The 23,071-nt window shown below is 42.7% G+C and overlaps 1 protein-coding gene across 2 annotated transcripts in view; it reads right to left on the bottom strand.

The window, feature by feature from the left end:
* Positions 1-23,071, bottom strand: part of LOC139408941 (dymeclin-like) — a 147,586-nt gene that overhangs the window by 105,618 nt on the left and 18,897 nt on the right. Inside the window, exons 4-8 of one of the 2 annotated variants that reach the window (XM_071153441.1) lie at positions 19,677-19,770; positions 15,844-15,977; positions 10,681-10,753; positions 7,652-7,777; positions 4,564-4,706 (exon numbers count right to left, since the gene is read on the bottom strand). In XM_071153441.1, coding sequence (XP_071009542.1) covers positions 4,564-4,706; positions 7,652-7,777; positions 10,681-10,753; positions 15,844-15,977; positions 19,677-19,770 — 570 coding nt within the window. Of the gene's footprint in view, positions 1-4,563; positions 4,707-7,651; positions 7,778-10,680; positions 10,754-15,843; positions 15,978-19,676; positions 19,771-23,071 lie in introns of those variants that run through there. The other variant, XM_071153442.1, reaches the window with a different exon arrangement.

Genomic DNA, 23,071 nt, shown 5'->3' with positions numbered 1-23,071 from the left:
TTCGGGTGTGGTCGTAAATTCAGTCTGGCCACCTATTTCAGAGCACTCTCGTCTGAGTGTGCCAGAGCACAGAATAAACTGATTCATTTCCGAGCGCTCAACAAATGTTGAATATGGCCGGTGACAGTAAACATCAGCAAAATAGCGTAATTAAATTGTTGCCAGCAGCGCAGTTACAGTCACCAACGCTCTGGATAACAGGAAAACAGCCTAACCAGCTCCGTGAGGGCGAGTAAAATGGTCAGAGTGGGGTGATCGCTCATTTGTGTCTGGAAGTAGCTTGCTAGCTAGCCAATGTTAGCCAGTTAGCTTGGGTGCTTGACTGCCGATGTGAGGTCAGAACATTCGGATCAACACTACTCATCGGCCAGAGCGTCCAGTGTGCGCTCTGAACACGAAACACTCTGAATTTACGAACGGACAATCTGTCACCAACGCTCTGGATAACATAACAGCCTAACCAGCTCTGCTCAGCTAGGCCGAGTAATGTTCAGTGAGGTGTTACTTTCCCAATGTTCCCATACTGTAGTGGGGGAAAGGGAGCACAGAGGTTTTAGCAGCTCACTAATCACCGTGGCAGCGCAGCGGCTCGAAGCCGCGCTACAGCAGAGTATCACAACTCAATCGCTCGTTGAGAAATGTTTTCTGTCCCTCCCAAAAGATAGAATTTGTAGATAATTGGCCCTCTTTCTGGGACTCACCCACAAACAGGACCAAGCCTGACCTGCTGAGGAGTGACGGACTCCATCCTAGCTGGAGGGGTGCTCTCATCTTATCTATCAACATAGACAGGGCTCTAACTCCTCTAGCTCCACAATGAAATAGGGTACAGGCAAGGCAGCAGGCTGTTAGCAAGCCTGCCAGCTCAGTGGGAGTCTGCCACTAGCACAATCAGTGGTCAGCTCAGCTATCCCCATTGAGACCGTGTCTGTGCCTCGACCTGGGTTGGGCAAAACTAAACATGGCGGTGTTCGCCTCAGCAATCTCACTAAGATAAAGACCTCCTCCATTCCTGTCATTATTGAAAGAGATTGTGATACCTCACATCTCAAAATAGGGCTACTTAATGTTAGATCCCTTACTTCAAAGGCAATTATAGTCAATGAACTAATCACTGATCATAATCTTGATGTGATTGGCCTGACTGAAACATGGCTTAAGCCTGATTAATTTACTGTGTTAAATGAGGCCTCACCTCCTGGTTACACTAGTGACCATATCCCCCGTGCATCCCGCAAAGGCGGAGGTGTTGCTAACATTTATGATAGCAAATTTCAATTTGCCCCCCCCAACCCCCCCAAAAAAATGACGTTTTCATCTTTTGAAGTTCTAGTCATGAAATCTATGCAGCCTACTCAATCACTTTTTATAGCTACTGTTTACAGGCCTCCTGGGCCATATACATCATTCCTCATTGAGTTCCCTGAATTCCTATTGGACCTTGTAGTCATAGCAGATAATATTCAAATTTTTGGTGACTAATATTCACATGGAAAAGTCCACAGACCCACTCCAAAAGGCTTTCGGAGCCATCATCGACTCAGTGGGTTTTGTCCAACATGTCTCTGGACCTACTCACTGTCACAGTCATACTCTGGACCTAGTTTTGTCCCATGGAATAAATGTTGTGGATCTTAATGTTTTTACTCATAATCCTGGACTATCGGACCACCATTTTATTACGTTTGCAATTGCAACAAATAATCTGCTCAGACCCCAACCAAGGAGCATCAAAAGTCGTGCTATAAATTCACAGACAACACAAAGATTCCTTGATGCCCTTCCAGACTCCCTCTGTCTACCCAAGGACGTCAGAGGACAAAACTCTGTTAACCACCTAACTGAGGAACTCAATTTAACTCACTGCCTTCCTGAAGACAAACAATGTATACGAAATGCTTCAGTCTGGTTTTAGACCCCATCATAGCACTGCGACTGCACGTGTGAAGGTGGTAAATGACCTTTTAATGGCATCAGACCGAGGCTCTGCATCTGTCCTCGTGCTCCTAGAACTTAGTGCTGCTTTTGATACCATCGATCACCACATTCTTTTGGAGAGATTGGAAACCCAAATTGGTCTACACGGACAAGTTCTGGCCTGGTTTAGATCTTATCTGTCGGAAAGATATCAGTTTGTCTCTGTGAATGGTTTGTCCTCTGACAAATCAACTGTACATTTCGGTGTTCCTCAAGGTTCCGTTTTAGGACCACTATTGTTTTCACTATACATTTTACCTCTTGGGGATGTCATTCGAAAACATAATGTTAACTTTCACTGCTATGCGGATGACACACAGCTGTACATTTCCATGAAACATGGTGAAGCCCCAAAATTGTCCTCGCTAGAAGCCTGTGTTTCAGACATAAGGAAGTGGATGGCTGCAAACTTTCTACTTTTAAACTCGGACAAAACAGAGATCCTTGTTCTAGGTCCCGAGAAACAAAGATATCTTCTGTTGAATCTGACAATTAATCTTAATGGTTGTACAGTCATCTCAAATAAAACTGTGAAGGACCTCGGCGTTACTCTGGACCCTGATCTCTCTTTTGACGAACATATCAAGACTGTTTTAAGGACAGCTTTTTTTCCATCTACGTAACATTACAAAAATCAGAAACTTTCTGTCCAAAAATGCAGAAAAATGTATCCATGCTTTTGTTACTTCTAGGTTAGACTACTGCAATGCTCTACTTTCCGGCTACCCGGATAAAGCACCAAATAAACTTCAGTTAGTGCTAAATACGGCTGCTAGAATCCTGACTAGAACCCCAAAATTTGATCATATTACTCCAGTGCTAGCCTCCCTATACTGGCTTCCTGTCAAGGCAAGGGCTGATTTGAAGGTTTTACTGCTAACCTACAAAGCATTACATGGGCTTGCTACTACCTCTCTCTCTGATTTGGTCCTGCCGTACATACCTACACGTACGCTATGGTCACAAGACGCAGGCCTCTTAATTGTCCCTAGAATTTCTAAGCAAACAGCTGGAGGCAGGGCTTTCTCCTATAGAGCTCAATTTTTATGGAATGGTCTACCTACCCATGTGAGAGACGCAAACTCGGTCTCAACCTTTAAGTCTTTACTGAAGACTCATCTCTTCAGTAGGTCCTATGATTGAGTGTAGTCTGGCCCAGGAGTGTGAAGGTGAACGGAAAGGCTCTGGAGCAACGAACCACCCTTGCTGTCTCTGCCTGGTCGGTTCCCCTCTTTCCACTGGGATTCTCTGCCTCTAACCCTATTACGGGGGCTGAGTCACTGGCTTATAGGTGCTCTTTCATGCCGTCCCTAGGAGGGGTGCGTCACTTGAGTGGGTTGAGTCATTGATGTGATCTTCCTGTCTGGGTTGGCGCCCCCCCCTTGGGTTGTGCCATGGCGGAGATCTTTGTGGGCTATACTCGGCCTTGTCTCAGGATGGTAAGTTGGTGGTTGAAGATATCCCTCTAGTGGTGTGGGGGCTGTGCTTTGGCAAAGTGGGTGGGGTTATATTATATCCTTCCTGTTTGGCCCTGTCCGGGGGTATCATCGGATGGGGCCATAGTGTCTCCTGACCCCTCCTGTCTCAGCCTCCAGTATTTATGCTGCATTAGTTTGTGTCGGGGGGCTAGGGTCAGTTTGTTATATCTGGAGTACTTCTCCTGTCTTATCCGGTGTCCTGTGTGAATTTAAGTATGCTCTCTCTAATTCTCTCTTTCTTTCTCTCTCTCGGAGGACCTGAGCCCTAGGACCATGCCTCAGGACTACCTGGCATGATGACTCCTTGCTGTCCCCAGTCCACCTGGCCGTGCTGCTGCTCCAGTTTCAACTGTTCTGCCTGTGATTATTATTATCTGACCATGCTGGTCATTTATGAACATTTGAACTACGTGGCCATGTTCTGTTATAATCTCCACCTGGCACAGCCAGAAGCCGACTGGCCACCCCTCATAGCCTGGTTCCTCTCTAGGTTTCTTCCTAGGTTTTGGCTTTTCTAGGGAGTTTTTCCTAGCCACCGTGCTTCTACACCTGCATTGCTTGCTGTTTGGGGTTTTAGGCTGGGTTTCTGTACAGCACTTTGAGATATCAGCTGATGTATGAAGGGCTACATAAATACATTTGATTTGATTTGATTTAGAGTATGATATACCATTTTGTAGCTCTGAGTCTACTTTTATCCAATGTAAAAAAAAAACATTTAAAATGTTGCTACATAAGACCGATTTGAGCTGGTCGGTCACATACTGTATGTGGGAACTCCTTCAAGACTGTTGGAAAAGCATTCCAGTTGAAGCTGGTTGAGAGAATGCCAAGAGTGTGCAAAGCTGTCATCAAGGCAAAGGGTGGCTACTTTGAAGAATCTCAAATATAAAATATATTTGGATTGTTTAACACCATTTTGGTACCTACATGATTCCATATGTGTTATTACAAAGTTTTGATGCCTTCACTATTATTCTACAATGTAGAAAATAGTAAAAATAAAGAAAAACCCTTGAATGAGTAGGTGTGTCCAAACTTTTGTCTGGTAAAGTATGTGTGTGTATAAGTAATTTGCCTGTCTGTCTGTGCACCTGTTGTTACTTACTTGCTACTCCCGAGGCAAGTCCGTAGAGCAGGCCTCCTCTGTCAGACTGCTGTTCAAAGATGTGTGTGGCAGGAGGCGGACACTTCTCCTGTCTGATGAAGTTATACAGCAGAGTCTTCACCAACAGACTGGTCAGGGACAAACTGGGGAGGATGAGACATAGACAACGAGACAATTAGTGACACTAAGTCAACACACAAGCCAGCAGCTTGTATTCATGGATGCCAAATGAAAACCAGGCTTCCCCAAAAAATGTATCCAAGAAAAAATATAAAAACATAAAATAATGTATCTTTAGTCTCTCTGTGTTTTATAATTTTCATTCAATTCGCAAGAGGTTGAATGTGTCTCACCGGAGAAAGCATCCGAACGAGCACAACAGTGCCCCTCTGTCTCTGTATGTGTAAGCCATCTCTATCTGATGCTGTCTGGTCTAAAAGAGTATGACATTGTTGCCGCCTGTAGCATTGAATGCAAGGAAAGCCAGCGAGCCCTTGACAAAAAAAGTGTGAAATAAGAGCCAATCACCGTTGAGCTAAACTGAGTGAGCTCAACTGTGAATGGTCCTGATGCACCAAAATAAAGTGTCAAGGGAAGCCAGTTTGGATTTGGCATCATTCCTATCAAATCGCATCAACAGCATTGAGAGAAACAACTTGAATTGTTGCATCTCGTTGTGTTCTTCCGGTGGCTAGCTAAAATAAGCTCATTCCTAAATTAGCCATGATAGTTATTTGGGCTTGTGGTTTTACTTAATTCTCCGTACTGGTCAATTAATATATTGGTGATTCTGATCCAACCATTCATTTATTAATTGTACCCCTGCCCTGAGAAGAAGGAAGTTCAACACACAGAAATCAGAACCATAGACAGCTACATATTTAGCTTAAGTTGAATGGACTAAATCGGTTTTGGCATCTTTCAGTTGTCATTATATTATACTGTATTATACTACGCATAGGTGATTTTATGATGTTGAAATGGTGCTGGAAAAGTGGAGGCAGCTCCTGTTTTCTTTGTGACTTGCGGTAACTCTCCGTGGTTCTATATCAATAGTTGTTTAGTGGTCCGAAAATGTCGGAAACATTAAAACTTGCCTGACCATGCTGTAGGTCATGTAACTGTTACATGCAATATGCTTTGTGGACTTCAATGGACAGAGGTTGCTCTCCAGTTTTGTGATGAAACAAAAGGTGTGGTTGAATTTATTCTGCAACTGTCTTCTTATGGTCTCGGCCTTTAGACCTATAGATCACGGTCGCAAGGCATATCAACTAACAGATTACAGAGCAAACAACGCAATTATCAGAACACTTAGATGGTAATATGGCATTTTCTTTCTGCTTCCCAGTGATTTTAGCCACACACCACTACTGACACAGAGAAACCCAGTAGACCTGCTAGCAATAGATGGGCATGACAGGTATGTTATTACATGTTATCACATTCTCATCATTTAAGTGATAATGCCCCCGAGGCCAGTGTTTGGAGGATATATTGGCACGGGTGTTGTTAGGCCTGAGACAAAAGTCGAGTTACCAACATATTCAAATAATGATCTAAATACTTTAATTAAAAAGTTATTTTGATGAATTTATTCATCCTTCCACAAGATATAGTCCCGACACAAATCTAGAGTTGCTACCCAAGCCGGCTGGTTGCTCGCTCTATTGGTTCGATTGCTAGAGACACAAACCAGTTGTTCAGTCTTTTTGTTCTGTATCAATGGACGCGACCCAGTCGTTCTTACTAAATGTTCCATTGCCATACTAGCTGGCAAGGTTCTTATCCCTTGCTTGCTAGCTAGCCAACTACGGCTAACTTAGTCACATCAAAAAGTTCAGCCAGAATTACAAAGTAACTTCATTTGCATCTGTTTAAGCTGTTTTCTAGATAAATTTATTTGGATACATCCATAACAATGAGCTAATGAGGCGCGATTTCGCCTGGCATAGAAAATGTGCTCTCTCGTCAGGACACTGTTGTTCAGAGAAGCTAGCCAACAACACAGCTAACAATCATTAAAAACTGAAGCTGGAAAGACCGCAAACTAGCTGCAATTTGTTTCCTGTACCTTATTTTCAATTAACATTTCTTTGTATATATCCATAAAAACTATGCCAGCTGATTCATGACCCCGAATGCTTGGGAAACGCTGCCTGCCTGTCTCGTCTCGACTCACAACACGTTCATTACTATGGGACAGCTGGAGATCGAATTTGAATATTGATAGAATGCTGTAAATGTCGAAGAGACAGACAGCAATATTTATACAAATCTCTGCTGTTGAAAATTAAATGTTAGTATAAAAGGAATAGTGAGATAATGTCTAGATGCTTTTTACAGTGGAGATCAAGTTTATAAATAGCTTGTCTGGGCTAATGAGAGGGTGGATTGCGAAGAGTAAATTGGCATTTTAACGTCATAGATTTAGCCTGCTGCATGTGTGTTGCATGTGCGCGAGACCGAGGGAAGTGGAGCGCTTAGAAAAACAACTGGTGTTTGTTTTTGTGGGCCTTGTTTTTGGCTGAGGCAGAAGCTCAGCTTTCTTGTGTGCCCTGGCCAGCCTCCCACTGAACCTCAGACAGAGTAGGGTCTGTCCCTATTGGCCCTGGCCAAAGGTAGTACACTATATTGGGTATAGGGTAGCATTTGGGATGCACTCCTCCAGACCCACCAGGGAGATAACTGGCTCCTTAGTGGCAGAGACCGACATCTTGGCTGGACCACTTTCCGTGGAACGTGAGAACATTACTCGGACCTTGATAATGTTACTCGGAACCCTGTCTGGAACAATCTGTAACATGTAGCTAGCTGTTTCCAAGGACTCATGGAGACTCCTGCTAAAGTTTCTTAGTTAGGATCATGTGATTGTGTCATTGTAGAGACTCGCTTGCCAAGGTTACTTTTAGGTCGTGATTATGCCGAATAAGAGTGAACGAGGAAGGCGTCACGACAGTCGCAGACCCATATGTGTTTAAGTATATACAGTAGCAGACCTGGATTGAAATAGTATTTGATTTCATTCAAATGCCTTCACTCACAGTCGGGTGTGTATGTGTGTGCGCGTCACCATCTCTCCACTCACCATCGCCCCTTCATCAGGTACTGGTAGATGAGTCCGTCTCTCAGGATCTCCTTGTGAAAGAGTTGGTAGGACAGCAGCACCAGCATGGTGGTCACAGCCTCAAACAGGATACTGTACGTGATGTCCCTGTAACACAGAGAGAGAGAGAGAGAGAGAGAGAGAGAAACACACACTGTGTTAAATAGACATATAATTTGGTGATCGTGCTGCACAAAGCCTATAAGCACCAAGACATTGAAAATATTTGTTTGGGGGGGGTTGAAAATACGTATTCAACATCTTGTGCTCAAGCCTGTACAGTTGACAGGAAACACACATGGAACATAGTATTCTGAATGAAACTGGTGTGTACTGAGGAGGACATAAGCTGCTCTCTCTCATCTCATGAATTGGCCCACATGCAGTGACTAACAGATTGAGTACCTCTGTGTGATATGATTAATATGTCTAGTGACACTGGTCATGACAGAGAGAGAGACCCATAGTCTTTGAGCATCAGTGTCACCACCAGTCTTTCCTCTCTTTTTCTGTCCCTCCTACTCTCGCTTTCTTGATCCCTGTCTCTCACACTCTGAACCCCCCATTGTGCCTCTCCTTCCTGTCCCCCCGCTCTTCCAGTTCCGCAGCCTGTGATGTCACGCCACAGATGCCTTTCACTTTCAGGGTTCTATTTTTACCACTGTACTCAGAGTGGGGGGCTATTCAACTGACACCACCAACACCCTTGTGTCCCCCCCACCACACACACACACAGGTAGTGGGAGGAATTGATCTAGTGTTCCTCTTGGCGTTAATCAGACCAACTGGCACACACAGATTATACAGTCTGTACTGTATATAAAACATCTGTGCCCTTTAGATGTTTATTTTCTTTTTCAGTGTAACACAAGCTACCATGGAAAACATCTCCAAATGGTGCGTGCCTGTCCTAGGTGACTGTTCTAGTCAGGCCTACATTGTTTTATTGGATAAATGGCGATAACAAGTGATGGATCCTAAACAAAAGGAGTTCAATCAATCAATCATATATTGATTGCTGCAGTACATCACTGGTCAACTCTCAAAATATTTTTCTAAACATTCTTAAATGTTTTTAAAAATGGGATACATTCTTGAATTCTACCAAAAGTCAGGCTTTCTGTCCCTCTCATCTCTACTCGGAGCACGTAGATAGGAAACGGGCCGACGGCAACAAAGCGAAAAGAAAAAAAGGACGTTGTGGAGCTTCAAAACAATGAAGAACGGAATGAAATGCTGAACAGAGACAGAGAGACGTGTTTGTTTCAAACCTCTGTCAATCATTTCTTTCAAACCTCAACCAACCTTTGCCTTGGAATGGCTCTCATGTAAACAAGAGTAATAACATCCGTCAGTCCTCCTTTTGCCTTTGATCGAGTTACTACAAGGAGAGTTGAATAAGACACTTACATAGCAAAGTGTGTATGAGTGTGTTCAACTCAGAGTAAGGTTACCGTCATGCACTCCTCAATCACTATCCTCATCATCATCACGGTTCATAGGTTCTAGGCATGACGGTCACATGGAGGAGGAACGGAAGACAAGGAAGTCCAGAGAACATTCCATGGGACATGGAGATCGTCATGCCGATGCTTTTATATTGAGTGTGAGGGAGAGAGGCAGTCTTGGCCTGGAGCATGGCCATACTCACGACACACACAAAGGAGGAGACTCATGCTTTCAGCACAGGCACATTGACAGACCTTCAGAAGTGAATGGCATGGCTAAATAATAGGTGTAGCCAGGCCTAAATAAAAAGTCATAGAAATGTTGACCATGAAAACTAAAGGCAAAAGAAATAGACATAGAAATGAGTGTACTGCTGACTGTTTGATGAACTTACACACAAAGACACATCCAGGCGCAGGCATAAGCATGTGTGTGCGCGCACACACACCGCTGCCTGTTGGAAAGGCACAAAGGCGAAGACAGAGGAGTAGCGGAGAAATGCCTTTGAAATGTACACCAGCGCCACCAGCAATGCCGGGCCAGATCTGGGCCGACTCACCACGACCAGCCCGGCGACACAGAACTCAACAAAGCCCCTGAGCTGGAGCGAAATGCCCAATCAGCACAGCAAAGACGTAAGGCTCAGATCAAAAGTAGTGAACTATATAAGGAATACGGTGCTATTTGGAATGCCGCTGAAGATGCACACTGACCATCCGCTCTCCCTGCTCCCTCCCCAGGGCATTGGCTGCATGTCCCACCCCCAAACAGGGGACTGTAATCCAGCCATCCAAGGGGCTCCTCTCCCCTTACCGCCTGCCTCTCCCTTTGACCCTCCCTAACTAACCCTCAGTGTCTCTCAACCGCCTCACTGTGTGTGGGTGTGTGTGGGAGTGAGAGAAGGAGTGTGTCCACCCCACCAGATGGACCATGAGACTGCACTGCAATGGGAACACAGAGATCCAGTGACCCTCTGCCTCTGAACCTCTGCCAGAGACCTCTATTCTATCAGAGACAGAGAGAGACAGAGACAGCGAGAGAGAGAGAAAGAGAGAAAGAGAGAGAGGCTGGCAAACATTCAGAGATGCAAGATGAGTAGGTGAATAGAAAGACAAAAACAAAAGACGGTGTCCTTGGTGTGACATCAGAGGACCTTGTGCATTCACAGTGGAGCTCAATGAGATGGGGCAGGACACAGGATCATATTACCTCGGTCTACCACCATCTGCCCCTGTCTGGGGTCCAAAGCCACCACTGATACTTCAACAGACAGTGCCATTAGGACCAGATTATGGTGTCAAGTTTTATATGAAAAAGGGAGAGGTATAAAATGCTACGAGTCTAACTGATGATATAGTAGGCGCAGAGAAGCTGTAGTGTGTAGAGCTGGCCTTTCACTTGTCACTGTCTGTGTACTCATTAAAGCATGTGGAGGTCGTCACAGAGGGTCCAGACTCACCACACCTCAATCTGCTCCCCTCCCTCTATGCCATTCCCTCTTACCACCTTATGCCATTTCCTCTAACCACCTTACCCCATTCCCCCAGGAGAGGTATACTCACAGCAGGGGAACCTCCACCACCAGGTGTATGAAGTTACACATCAGCTCTTCCAGCAGTACCTCGCTCCCTGTGTCTGGAGAGAGCGAGAGAGAGACTGGGGTTAAGCCAATTACCTAGCCTGTTTCTGCTTTCACCCCAGTTTCAATTAGATCAGCCAGTAGCTAAAATCACTCCCTTACCACAGTAAAAAGACCACTGTGTCCATTTGGGTTCAATGGGAAGCTGTGGTGAGTGCAACCCAAGCTGACAGGCAAACAGAAACACATAAGAAGAACACAAGGCACAGTGGGAAGGCTCCATAGGACGCATGGCCTTGATACTGATTGATACACTAAGTGGCCAGGTTATTCGGTACACCCATCTAGTACTGTGTCGGACTCCCCTTTGCCTCCAGAGCAGCCTGAATTCTACAGCACATGGATTCTACAAGTCAGAAACGTTCCACAGGGGTGTTGGTCACACCACCAGGTGGGATTGGTCCATGGACTCAAGCTGTGAATACCATATCCTGACTCTGTCATCAGCATGACGCAACAGGAAGCAGGATTCGCAGGACAAGGCAATGTTTTTCCACTTCTCAATAGTCCACTGTTTGTGATTGCTAGCCCACTGGAGCCACTTCTTGTTTTTAACTGATATGAGTGGAACCCGGTCTGGTCGACTGCTGCTATAGCCCATAGATTCCGTTCAGCACGTCACTGTTGTACTGCGCTGTTATTTGTCAGTTTGTGGCCTGCACGCTTCTTTCCATTCTCCTTCGACCTCTCTCATCAATGAGCTATTTTTGCCCACAGGAATGCCATTGACTGGATGTTTTTTGTTTGTTGCACCATTCTCGGTAAACCCTAGACATTGTCATGCGTGAAAAGCCCAGGAGAGCAGCAGTTTCTGAGATATTGGATCCGACGATCACACCTCCCTCAAAGTTACTTAGGTCACTCCTTTTGACTATTCTAACTTTCAATCAAACAGTAAATGAATGTCTCGATGCCGGTCTGCCTGCTTTTTTCAGCAAGCCACGGCCACGTGACTGTGTTTGGGGGCGATTCATTTTTGTGAACTGTGTGGTGTACCTAGTAAGTGAGTGTACATACACTAGACTAGTCTATGTTCATTGGCAAAGCCAACAGGGATGAAACATCTCTTGTACATCATTTTATCATGGCAAATGTTCATACAGTGTTTACCTGATAGGGTTGAATACAGAGGTTCCTGAATATCACACAGTCTATGCTGTATATCTATGCTATATATTATATGTTTTGATATCTTTACACTTCAAATGGGTCTTGTAATGAACAAAAGTAGCAAACACTATTATAATGCATTATACATGTTCAACGTTACTCTCTCCATGTTTAATCTCCTGTGACTAAAATACTATTCCCTGTCTACACATTTACAGTATCAATCTGTGAACACCAACAGAGAAACAACATAAATCACAAGAATAAAAACAACTGCTCTGTCTCAGTTTTGGTTTCTGCAACTCCTAGCAATACGCCATTGAAATCCCTCTCTCTCCTCTATCTCTCACTTCCTTCTTCCATCCCTCTCCTTCTCTCTCCCCCTCCAGGGAGAGAGAAGGATTGAAAGAGAGACAGTGGAGGGTGAAGACAGCCTGTTGGCACCATCTCCTCCTCCGTCTCCAACAACTTCCAATTAAGCGTTTCCAGCCCTCCACTCTATCTTTGTCCTACTAACATCCCCATCTTTTCTCACTAACGTCCCTCCCTTCCTCCCTCTTCCCTGTCTTTTCTTCCCACTAATGTCCCCCTCTCTTCCCTTCTCCAGCTTTTCCCACCAACGTCAGTCCAACCCTTGGGAGCCAAGGGCTTAAATGGGAACCCAATCTAGACTACAGAGCCGATATTAACTCTGATGATGGGATGTGATGCCGTTTTTCCACGTCTCCCTCTCTCTCCCCCTCTCTCTGGAAGGGTGACCTACCCAGCAGCCACTGAAGACAATACCAGATGAGGAAATGGAGTGACTGAACTGGCAAAGGGATGAATGAAGGAACCACAGTTCACATAGGCTTAAGTGTGTAGCAGCTTCAGAGTGTGTGTGATTAAGACATCAGTCTCAACATTAAGGTTTCCATTAGCTGGCTATCGGACGATAAGAAAAATGAAAAGCCAAAAAAATAAAACTGCTGCCGACCAAAATGACCGGGAGGAAAAAAAATGTAATTGCAAAATAATGCTTTTTATTAATTGATGGAAAAATACTAGTGGAGGCAAAAAAAAAAAAAAAAAAATGTACCTTTATTTAACCAGGCAAGTCAGTTAAGAACAAATTCTTATTTTCAATGACGGCCTAGGAACAGTGGGTTAACTGCCTGTTCAGAGGCAGAACGACAGATTTGTACCTTGTCAGCTCGAGGGTTTGAACTTGCAACCTTCCGGTTACTAGTCCAACGCTCTATCCACTAGGCTACCCTGCCACCCGTCATGCTTATCGTCTACAGGTTAAATAGGCGTTTGTGTATCTTTGTTAGTCATCATGTAGCCCATATCATTTATCAACACAGCTATCACACGTGTACAGCATAAAGAGTCTATTTTGAGCGGGATTTCTCCTGCAGCTCCTCAGCAGGATGCTGCTGAAGTAAAACATGCTTTTATAAGCCCATTCATGTACAAGCATTCTAAATGCAATCGTGTTAATCTGTTTTCAAGGCCACGATTAAAAATAGCTAGGCCTACTATTTTTATTTGTCAACTGGTAACCTAATTGAAGCATGCCTCCATTCATCATTTAAGTGCAAGCAACAGGCTATCAGCGTGTCACCAGCACTTCACAATATGAGCTAGAGGCAGTACGCATTTTGAAAACATAGGCCTACTTAATTGTTTGAAACCTAAATGTTTTACTTCATATTATGAGGCATGTCATACCTTGCTTCAAAGTAGCCTATAGGCAAATCCGACCATGGAAAAGTGGATGCAATTATTTTATAAAGACTTCATAGGCGGCGTGTTAATTTCAAGTTTGGAGTAGCGAATCATTTATCCTACCATTTATCCTACCGATCTGCGTGCCAGTTATGATTTTCATATGCGCATTTGTGGAACAGTTTAATTTCAATAATAAAATTTTTGTTTGTCAAAATCATTGTCACCTGGTAAATCATAAAAATCTGAATTAAAATGGTAAAAATCTAAAAGTTTCAATTAAACTAATGTGAGAGCACCAGCCTCTGCCATATGGACACATTGATACACTGCGATCCATTGGCGGTTATAGAAATGAGGGCTTTGAACTCAGTCTATAGGCCGATGCAGCAGTAGGCCTAGAACTTCCATTGTCAACTAAAACAAAATACATGAAGTCGACAAATAAAAACTGCAGAAAATATGATAAATTTAGGTTCTTTCAATTGCATTCATCTCTCCACTCAGCACGTCTACCTCCCTTTCTATACGTCTTGAACTACTATTTTTATAAATTCCGTATTACATACATTTACTACTGGTGACATGTAACAGGGAATTTAAAAAAATAAACAATCAAAGGGCAAACAATTCACACAATTAAACAATGAATGCGCAAGAATTGGCGGGAGACAGCTGAGACTCGTCTATATCTTCGTCACACACCCCTACCCTTCTTCTTGTCTCAACATTTCAAATTATACTCAAGACATTATCTTCACACATATTTTAGATGCTTTTCACTGACAGCCACAACTCAGTATTCTGCTAGGTCTATTGCCACTTGCTCTGCCCAAATTGCGGGCCTCCCAAATAGGCATAGGCCTACAAGCTTGTGGCTTGAAACAATCAGCAACAACAACAAAAACAATAGAAAATTAAATATAGATCCTTGATTCCGCTGTCGCTAAATTACGCTTTCTGGTGAAGTATTTGAATGATTTGATTTATTTCTGTATAGACAGGAGTAATTATATAACTTTGGCAAATTTATGAAAGACTTTTCATATTAACTTTCTTTCCTTGTCCAGAAGCCAAAGCCACAATCCTAGCCATATTAGAAACCCATCCTTGTTGATGCATCTTTAGATTCCCCCTCTTTCTAAGTTTTGAATGGAGATTTTGATACATATGGAACCGCTCTCATCAGGTGCGCTGTTTAGAATAGAGTTTTGGCAAATGTTTGAAAATTATGTTTTGTTGGCTGCTTCATTACATGTTCTGTTAAAATGATTCACCATAATCGAAATGTGACTTCTGTCATTCTGAGCATTGTGGTCGGACGCCCAAATGGGTTACACACCCAATGGTAAATTTCTCAAATGACCTGTTATGTCATGTTGCACAGCACCACATTTTCCTAATGGAAATCCTGGTGTGTGTGCACTCTGTGCAAATGTTGTTTTCTTTTTCATAGGTCAAAGTAACACACACAATGTCATTTCCCAATAATTCACTATACAAACTAGGATGTTTACCCCTTTCTCTCCTTGGCTTTACAGAAAAGCAAAAAAATTCCCACTATACAAGATGATTTCCTCACCATCACATCAGACTAAATTCACTCAGATGGTTAGCTAGGATATGTGATCAGCGTAAATAATTTCTTGCTCATAGGCATTGAGTAAAACAAATACCCTGTCTCCCCCCATAATTTACTCTTACTGGCAAAGGGATAAATGAAAGAAAAAGCCAGCCATAACAACCGAAGGTCACTGTGTGGCACCTTCAGGCCAAAGGGGACTGGTGGCAACTTAAATTGTGGAGGACCAGCTGGAACGGAATAAATGGAATGGTATCGAACACAAACATATGGTTTCCATGTGTTTGATACCATTCCATTATTATGAGCCGTCCTCCCTTCAGCAGCCTCCTGTGCTTCAGACTGTATGTTTAAGACTTTGTCAATCTCTGTATGTGTTCTGTGAAATTCACCATTTACCTCAGAGTAACTCACATAATTTCCTAATCTTTTACTTGATCAAGATGTTTACTCTTTTCCTCACTGGTTTTACTATAAAAAGAGACACATTTCCCAATTCCCACACTAACTGCTCTCTTCCACTCTCCCGTCTGCAATGACACACTGTCCTGGCTGTGCTTCAGTATTGAAAAGGGGGATGGATGCGGAGGTGGAGGGACACATGTGTGTGCGTGTGCATGCGTGGAGGGATGGATAAAGGAAAACAGGTCTGAAGCGAGGGATGAAGGGATTTCTCTCACTCACCACAGGAGCCTGGCACCCTCTCCTGGTAGGAGAACTGTAAGTGCAGCTCCTCCTCTGTCATCTCCCTGATGAAGACTTTGAGAAGGCAGCGAATCATGAACAAAGTATTGTGGGCCTGCCAGATGAACAGCTGACTGGAAAGGGGGGAAAAAGAAGATGAAGATTATTCACTGGTTGAGATTTGTATTTTTCCTTTATCAAGACAAGAGAAATCTAGGCATTGTAATTAACACAAATACTAAACATGAAAATCAGGCACTTTCATTCCATTGTGTCAAATATGCTCATTGTTAACTTAAACTGATTTGGTTGGATAATCGCATTAAGTCCGTAGTACCACTATCTATAGACTGGGGGGAGACATAGTGGACATAGTAAACTATGGACATAGTAAACAACCCTGTAATAAAAACTGGTGGCTAGGTGGCTTTGTCAAGGCTACAGACAGCGGACATCCTGTGACATAGAGATGTCCTGTGGCCCCTTGGCTTGTCCTCAGACTGATTGGCCCCTTCAGGGAGACAGCAGTTATGACTCGTGACACATCCGCTATAGAGACACGCAGTAGCCTTGACTAATTGTCTATTCTCACAGTCAGACAGTTACCACAGCCAGTAAGAATGGATGAGCCTCTGCTCTGATCTCTGGTGTTCACCAGGTCATATAAGAACACCAACAAAGCAGACACTCACAAAAACAAGTCACAGCAGGTGACAACAGTTGTGACACCAGTCGTGACTTGCGACACATCCGCTATAGAGACGTAGCAGCAGCCTTGACTACCACTGAGGAAAAGAGCAGCCTCTCACAGTGACAGTCACAACAGCCATGACAGTCAGGAAGGAAGGATGAGCCTCTGATTTCTGGTCACACACATGTACCACCAGTTCATTTAAGCCCACCAATCAACACTAACATAAAAACATACATACAAGCCAATATTATGACCAAAGGCATGTCCCAACAGTTCATTTTAGCACACTAACCAGCACACTAACCAAAACTTATAATCAAGCCAATACATGACCAAAGCAACTGCATTACTTTTAAATAAGCACACCAACACTCGCATAAATACACATTCAAGTCAATATTATGACCGAAGTAATACAGGTAACTGCCAAAATAAAATAAAGAAAACAAGTATATTGAAAGCAGATGCTTCCACAGAGTTAGGGTTCCTGAGTTAATTAAGCAATTAACATCCCATAATGGTCATGTATAAACATGCCCAGTTGCCCATTATTTTGTCTACCATGGCTAGAAGAGATCTTAGTGACTTTGGAAGAGAGGTCTCAAAGGAGCATATGTGGACACAAGAGTGTGTGTGCAGGGTTCAACACTAACTTGTACTACCAGTGCTACCAACTTTTTCAGTTGGTGAAACCAGCACATGATTTGGTAGATCCATTTTTTTTTAAATTAAAAAATGATAATGACCTGGCCCGAGTCCCATAATGCACCTGCATTCCATACAGAAGCAGGCTAATTATGACTAGCCATCTTTAAATTAGCATGCCATTGTGTTCTAACATTGATTTGGATAGATTTACTGTAACAGCAAAGAAAATAGACTTAAAATATAGTGCAAAATGCATTTACTGCAGATTTCACAGTGACATGTGTTCTTTTCTCCTAAATCTTCTAGAGGGCATAATCCACCATTTTTTCAGGTTTTCATTCTCAAAAATCACACTTTCTAAATCGGAAAAACAAAACCGGACGTTCTAAATCCACAACAATGCTTCAACCACATCAGGGGACCATTTTTTAAGTCTGGGGGAGAAAAAAAACTTTGTAGTTACCCTTTAATTCAGGTGCACACCAGCCAGACAGTTGTGTTTGGCTAGCGGTGTTTCTGTAGCACACATGGAGTTTTCAAAACTAATTGCCACTGGATTGATGCAAATTATTATTATTCTGCTAGGTAGAAATACAATACTTTGAAGTTACTCTGCTCACCCATTCTTGCCTTAGCATTTACTGGTAGATATCATAACTTGGAACATCTTTCCTACCACCTTTCTACCCCTACCGCTGTCAGTCTTCGTTAAGCTGCTCCAAGCACCTGTTTGAGAGCTGCGCGCTCTCTCTGCCGGGTAGATTACCTATAGGCTATATGTGTACAGCACACGTGATAAATAATCAACATAATGAACTAACATATTTATTAAACAATTACATAGCCTAGATTTAAAAATAGCATTATTACAATATTTTTTTAACACTGGCTACTGACAAGGGATGATTGACTGGGGTTTCTAAAACCTCCTCGGGCCAGCGTGCAACCCTGTAGGCTATGTGGAGTCCTGACACACACAGACGGGCATTTCCATGCTGCTGTTGGCTCATCAGAAAGTTGGTTGATTTTTGGGCAATTTCAGAATACTGAATAAATCAATATAATACAAAAATAAGCAAATTGTGAACCAAAAACTAATGTGACCAGGTACATTTTTTCCACTGGCACCCTTAAAACCAATTTTAAAAAGTGTGTCGCACTGCCAAGTCAAATTACATCAAATGAGACTGTTTTGGTCACAGTATCGAACCAGTGTGTGTGTGTGTGTGTGTGTGTGTCTCAGTCACCATATCTCAACCCAATTGAACACTTATGGGAAATTCTGTAGCAGTGACTTAAACAGCATTTTCCACCACCAAAACACCAAATGATGGAAATTATCGTGGAAGAATGGTGTCGCCTCCCTCCAATAGAGTTCCAGAGTTCCAGTAGAATCTATGCCAGGAAGTACTGAAGTTGTTCTGACAGTTTGTGGTGGCCCAACGCCCTATTAAGACACGTTATGATGGTGTTTCCTATATTTTGTGAGTTACTACTAGCTTCTATTGTAACTGTGGCAAGGTTGTATGTGAAGACTTGTGAGGACACCCACCATTTTACGAGTGGCATGACCTACACAGTTCTATGAGAACCAGCGTAGCCTTGCAGTTCACACAAACATCAATAGCTTCACATTTTGTCATTTTTGATGTTTGAATGTTTTTCTCCCAGAGTTTTCCCATGCAGACACCTTTCCACCACCGCACACATCTGGTCCACCAGATCTAGTTGGTAAACTTAGAGCCGCCCCTATTCCACTAATTACTATGAAGTTTCAGTTGATGTCTCTTACTTACTGGAAGTCTGACAGCTGGTGTCTGAGAATCGCTGGTGTCTCTCTTGCCTTACTAGAGGTTTGACAGCTGCTCCTCTTCTCTTACAAGTGACCATAAGCGGGATCTCTCACCGGAAGGCCACTTCCAATCCAACTACGGTGACAAAATCCCATGGAGTTCATGACCAGAGCGAATCACAGCACAATGCAAATGACCCATGCACAATGCAAATACGCCTCCAATTATGTGGGTAAAACTGGAAAACCAGATTGAAGAGAGGAATAGGGAGGGATAACTGACTAACTCACTCCACCCTCAGGTTTATGAATGAAACACTTATCAGATCATCTGGATTTCAACTTGGATGAGTTGGATCTCCCATCCAGAGTGCGGTTGGGTTTGTCACCAACACAGCCCAAACTATACCTTTTGGTGGATTCCCATGGGAAATGTAAAAAGTCAATGGTTCTGCTAGAGCATTACCACTAAATCATGAGTACAGAACACAACATATTAATTATTGTACTGTCCATGTCATAGTCCCAAACTCTAAGTCTACATGAACATTTCATCCCAGTCACTGATTTAAACATAAGCATACAACACAGGGCGTAGGTCTATTTATTATTGAACTACTCAATTTAGATCACTGATTCCCATCCCATCACTTGTTCTTGGAACAGCACTTGTTACTTGGTTTTACACATAGTACTCACTCTTGGCATTCTGTGGATATTTTCAACTCTTTGGTTCTTCCAAGGAATATTCTCACTAGGGCTCCAAAATTCCCTGTTCTGGGATTGTTCTCAACTGTAGGAGGGGCAGACCGGAGAGGAGAGAGGAAGACACAGTACACTGTATTTAAAATACCTGCTTGGTGATTCTGACACACATTACATCAATAATCTATACTGAACAGAAATATAAACGCAACATGTAAAGTGTTGGTACTGTTTCATGAGCTGAAATTAAAGATCCCAGAAAAAAAAAGCTTAATTCTCTCAAATAGGTTTGTATTCCTGTTAGTAAGCATTTCTCCTTTGCCATGACAATCCATCCACCTGACAGTTGTAGCATATCAAAAAGCGAATTAAACAGCATGATCATTACTCAGGTGCACTTTGTACTGGGGGACAATAAAAGGCCACTCAAATATGCTGTGTTGTCACACAACACAATACCACAGATGTCTTAGGTTTTGAGGGAGTGTGCAATTGGCATGCTGACTGCAGGAATGTCCACCAGAGCAGATGCCATAGAATTTAATGTTAATTTCTCTACCATAAGCCACCTCCAACGTCATTTTTGATAATTTGGCCATACATCCAACCGGCCTCAAAACTGCAAAGTGTGAGCAAGTGGTTTTCTAATGTCAACGTTGTGAACAGAGTGCCCCATGGTGGCGGTTGGGTTATGGTATGGGCAGGCATAAGCTACAGACAATGAACACAATTGCATTGCAATTGCATTTTATCGATGGCAATTTGAATGCACAGAGATACCGTGACAAGATCCTGAGGCCCATTGTTGTGCCATTCATCCGTCGCCATCACCTGATGTTTCAGCATGATAATGCACGTAAACTGTAAACTGAAAATGCTGAAAAGCTGAAAATGTCACCCCTTGAGCATGTATGGAATGCTCTGGATTGACATGTACGACAGCGTGTTCCAGTTCCGCCAATATCCAGCAACTTTGCTCAGCCATTGAAAAGGAGTGGGCCAACATTATTATACAGGCCACAATCAACAGCCTGATCAACTCTTGGCGAAGGAGATGTGTTGTGCTGCTTGAGGCAAATGGTGGTCACACTAAATACGACATATGTATATCTGTATTCCCAGTCATGTGAAATCCATAGATTATGGCTTAATGAATTGATTTCAATTGACTGATTTCCTTATATGAACAGTAAATGTAATATGACTCAGTAAAATCTAGTTAATATTTTTGTTCAGTATGTATGTATGTATGTATGTATGTATGTATGTATGTATGTATGTATGTATGTATGTATGTATGGCAAAGGTTGGCTACTTTGTGAAGAATCTAAAATAAATTAGATTTTTTGGGGGGTTATTACATGATTTCATGTCTTCACTATTAATCTACAATGTAGAAAATAGTAAAAAATTAAGAAAAACTATGTAATGAGTAGGTGTGTCCAAAATCATTAAAAAGTAGTAAAAATAAAAAGAGAAATACATTTTTCACATAAATATTCAGACCCTTTGCTATGAGACTCTAAATTGAGCTCATCCTGTTTCCATTGATCATCCTTGAGATGTTTCTTCAACTTGATTGGAGTCCACCTGTGGTAAATTCAATTGATTGGACATGATTTGGAAAGGCACTTGTCCGTAGAGCTCAGAGACAGGATTGTGTCAAGGTGCAGATCTGGAGAAGGGTAGCAAAAAATGTCTGCAGCATTGAAGGTCCCCAAGAACACAATGGAAACAAGATTCTCTGGTCTGATGAAACCAAGATTGAACTCTTTGGCCTGAATGTCAAGCTGTGTGCTTAGGGTCGTTGTCCTGGAGGAAACCTGGTACCATCCCTACGGTTAAGCATTCTGGTGGCAGCATCACGCTTTGGGGATGGTTTTCAGCGGCAGGGACTGGGAGACAAGTCAGGATAGAGGGAAAGATGAACGGAGCAAAGTACAGAGAGATCCTTGATGAAAACATGCTCCAGAGCGCCTAGGACCTCAGACTGGGGCAAAGGTTCACCTTCCAACAGGACAACGACCATAAGCACACAGCCAAGACAACGCAGGAGTGGCTTCTGGACAAGTCTCTGAATGTCCTTGAGTGGCACAGCCAGAGCCTGGACTTGAACCCGATCGAACATCTCTGTAGAGACCTGAAAATGCTCCCCATACAACCTAACAGAGCTTGAGAGGATCTGCAGAGAAGAATGGGAGAAACTCCCCAAATACAGGTGTGCCAAACTTGTAGTCATACCCAAGAAGACTCAAGGCTGTAATCAGTTATTTTCTACATTTGCAAAGATTGCTAAAAACCTTTTTTTGCTTTGTCATTATGGACTATTGCGTGTAGATTGCTGAGGGGAAAAAAATATTTAATTAATTTTAGAATAAGGCTGTAATGTAACAAAATGTGGAAAAAGTCAAGGGGTCTGAATTAGAGGACGACCGATTAATCGGAATGGCCGATTTCAAGTTTTCATAACAATCGGTAATCAGCATTTTTGGACACCGATTATAGCCGATTACATTCCATGAGGAGACTGCGTGGCAGGCTGACTACCTATTTTGCGAGGTAAGCAAGGAGCCAAGGTAAGGTGCTAGCTAGCATTAAACTTATCTTCTAAAAAACAATCAATCTTAACATAATCACTAGTTAACTACACATGGTTGATGATATTACTAGTTTATCTAGCGTGTCCTGCGTTGCATATAATCGTTGCGGTGCCTGTTAATTTATCATTGAATCACAGCCTACTTCGCCAAACGGGTGATTTAACAAGCGCATTCGCAAAAAAAACACTATCGTTGCACCAATGTGTACTAACCATAAACATCAATTTATTTTCTTAAAATCAATACACAAGTAAATATTTTTAAACCTGCATATTTAGTTAATATTGGCTGCTAACATGAATTTATTTTAACTAGGTAAATTGTGTCACTTTCTTGTGTTCTGTGCAAGCAGAGTCAGGGTATATGCAGCAGTTTGGGCCGCCTGGCTCGTTGCGAACTGTGTGAAGACCATTTCTTCCTAACAAAGACCGTAATTAATTGGCCAGAATTTTCAATAATTATGACACAACATTGAAGGTTGTGCAATGTAACCGCAATATTTAGACTTATGGATTTCACTGAAAGAATAAACATTTTGTTTTCTAAATGATAGTTTCCAGATTTGACCATATTAATGACCTAAGGCTCGTATTTCTGTGTGTTATTATAATTAAGTCTATGATTTGATAGAGCAGACTGACAGGCAGTGGTGGTAGGCAGCAGCAGGCTCGTAAGCATTCATTCAAACAGCACTTTCCTGCATTTGCCAGCAGCTCTTCGCTGTGCTTCAAGCATTGCGCTGTTTATGATGTCAAGCCTATCAAATCCCGAGATTAGGCTGGCAATACT

The sequence above is a fragment of the Oncorhynchus clarkii genome, chromosome 5 (assembly GCF_045791955.1).
Source record: "Oncorhynchus clarkii lewisi isolate Uvic-CL-2024 chromosome 5, UVic_Ocla_1.0, whole genome shotgun sequence".
NCBI lineage: Eukaryota > Metazoa > Chordata > Actinopteri > Salmoniformes > Salmonidae > Oncorhynchus > Oncorhynchus clarkii.
This window is presented reverse-complemented; position numbering and strand designations above follow the sequence as displayed.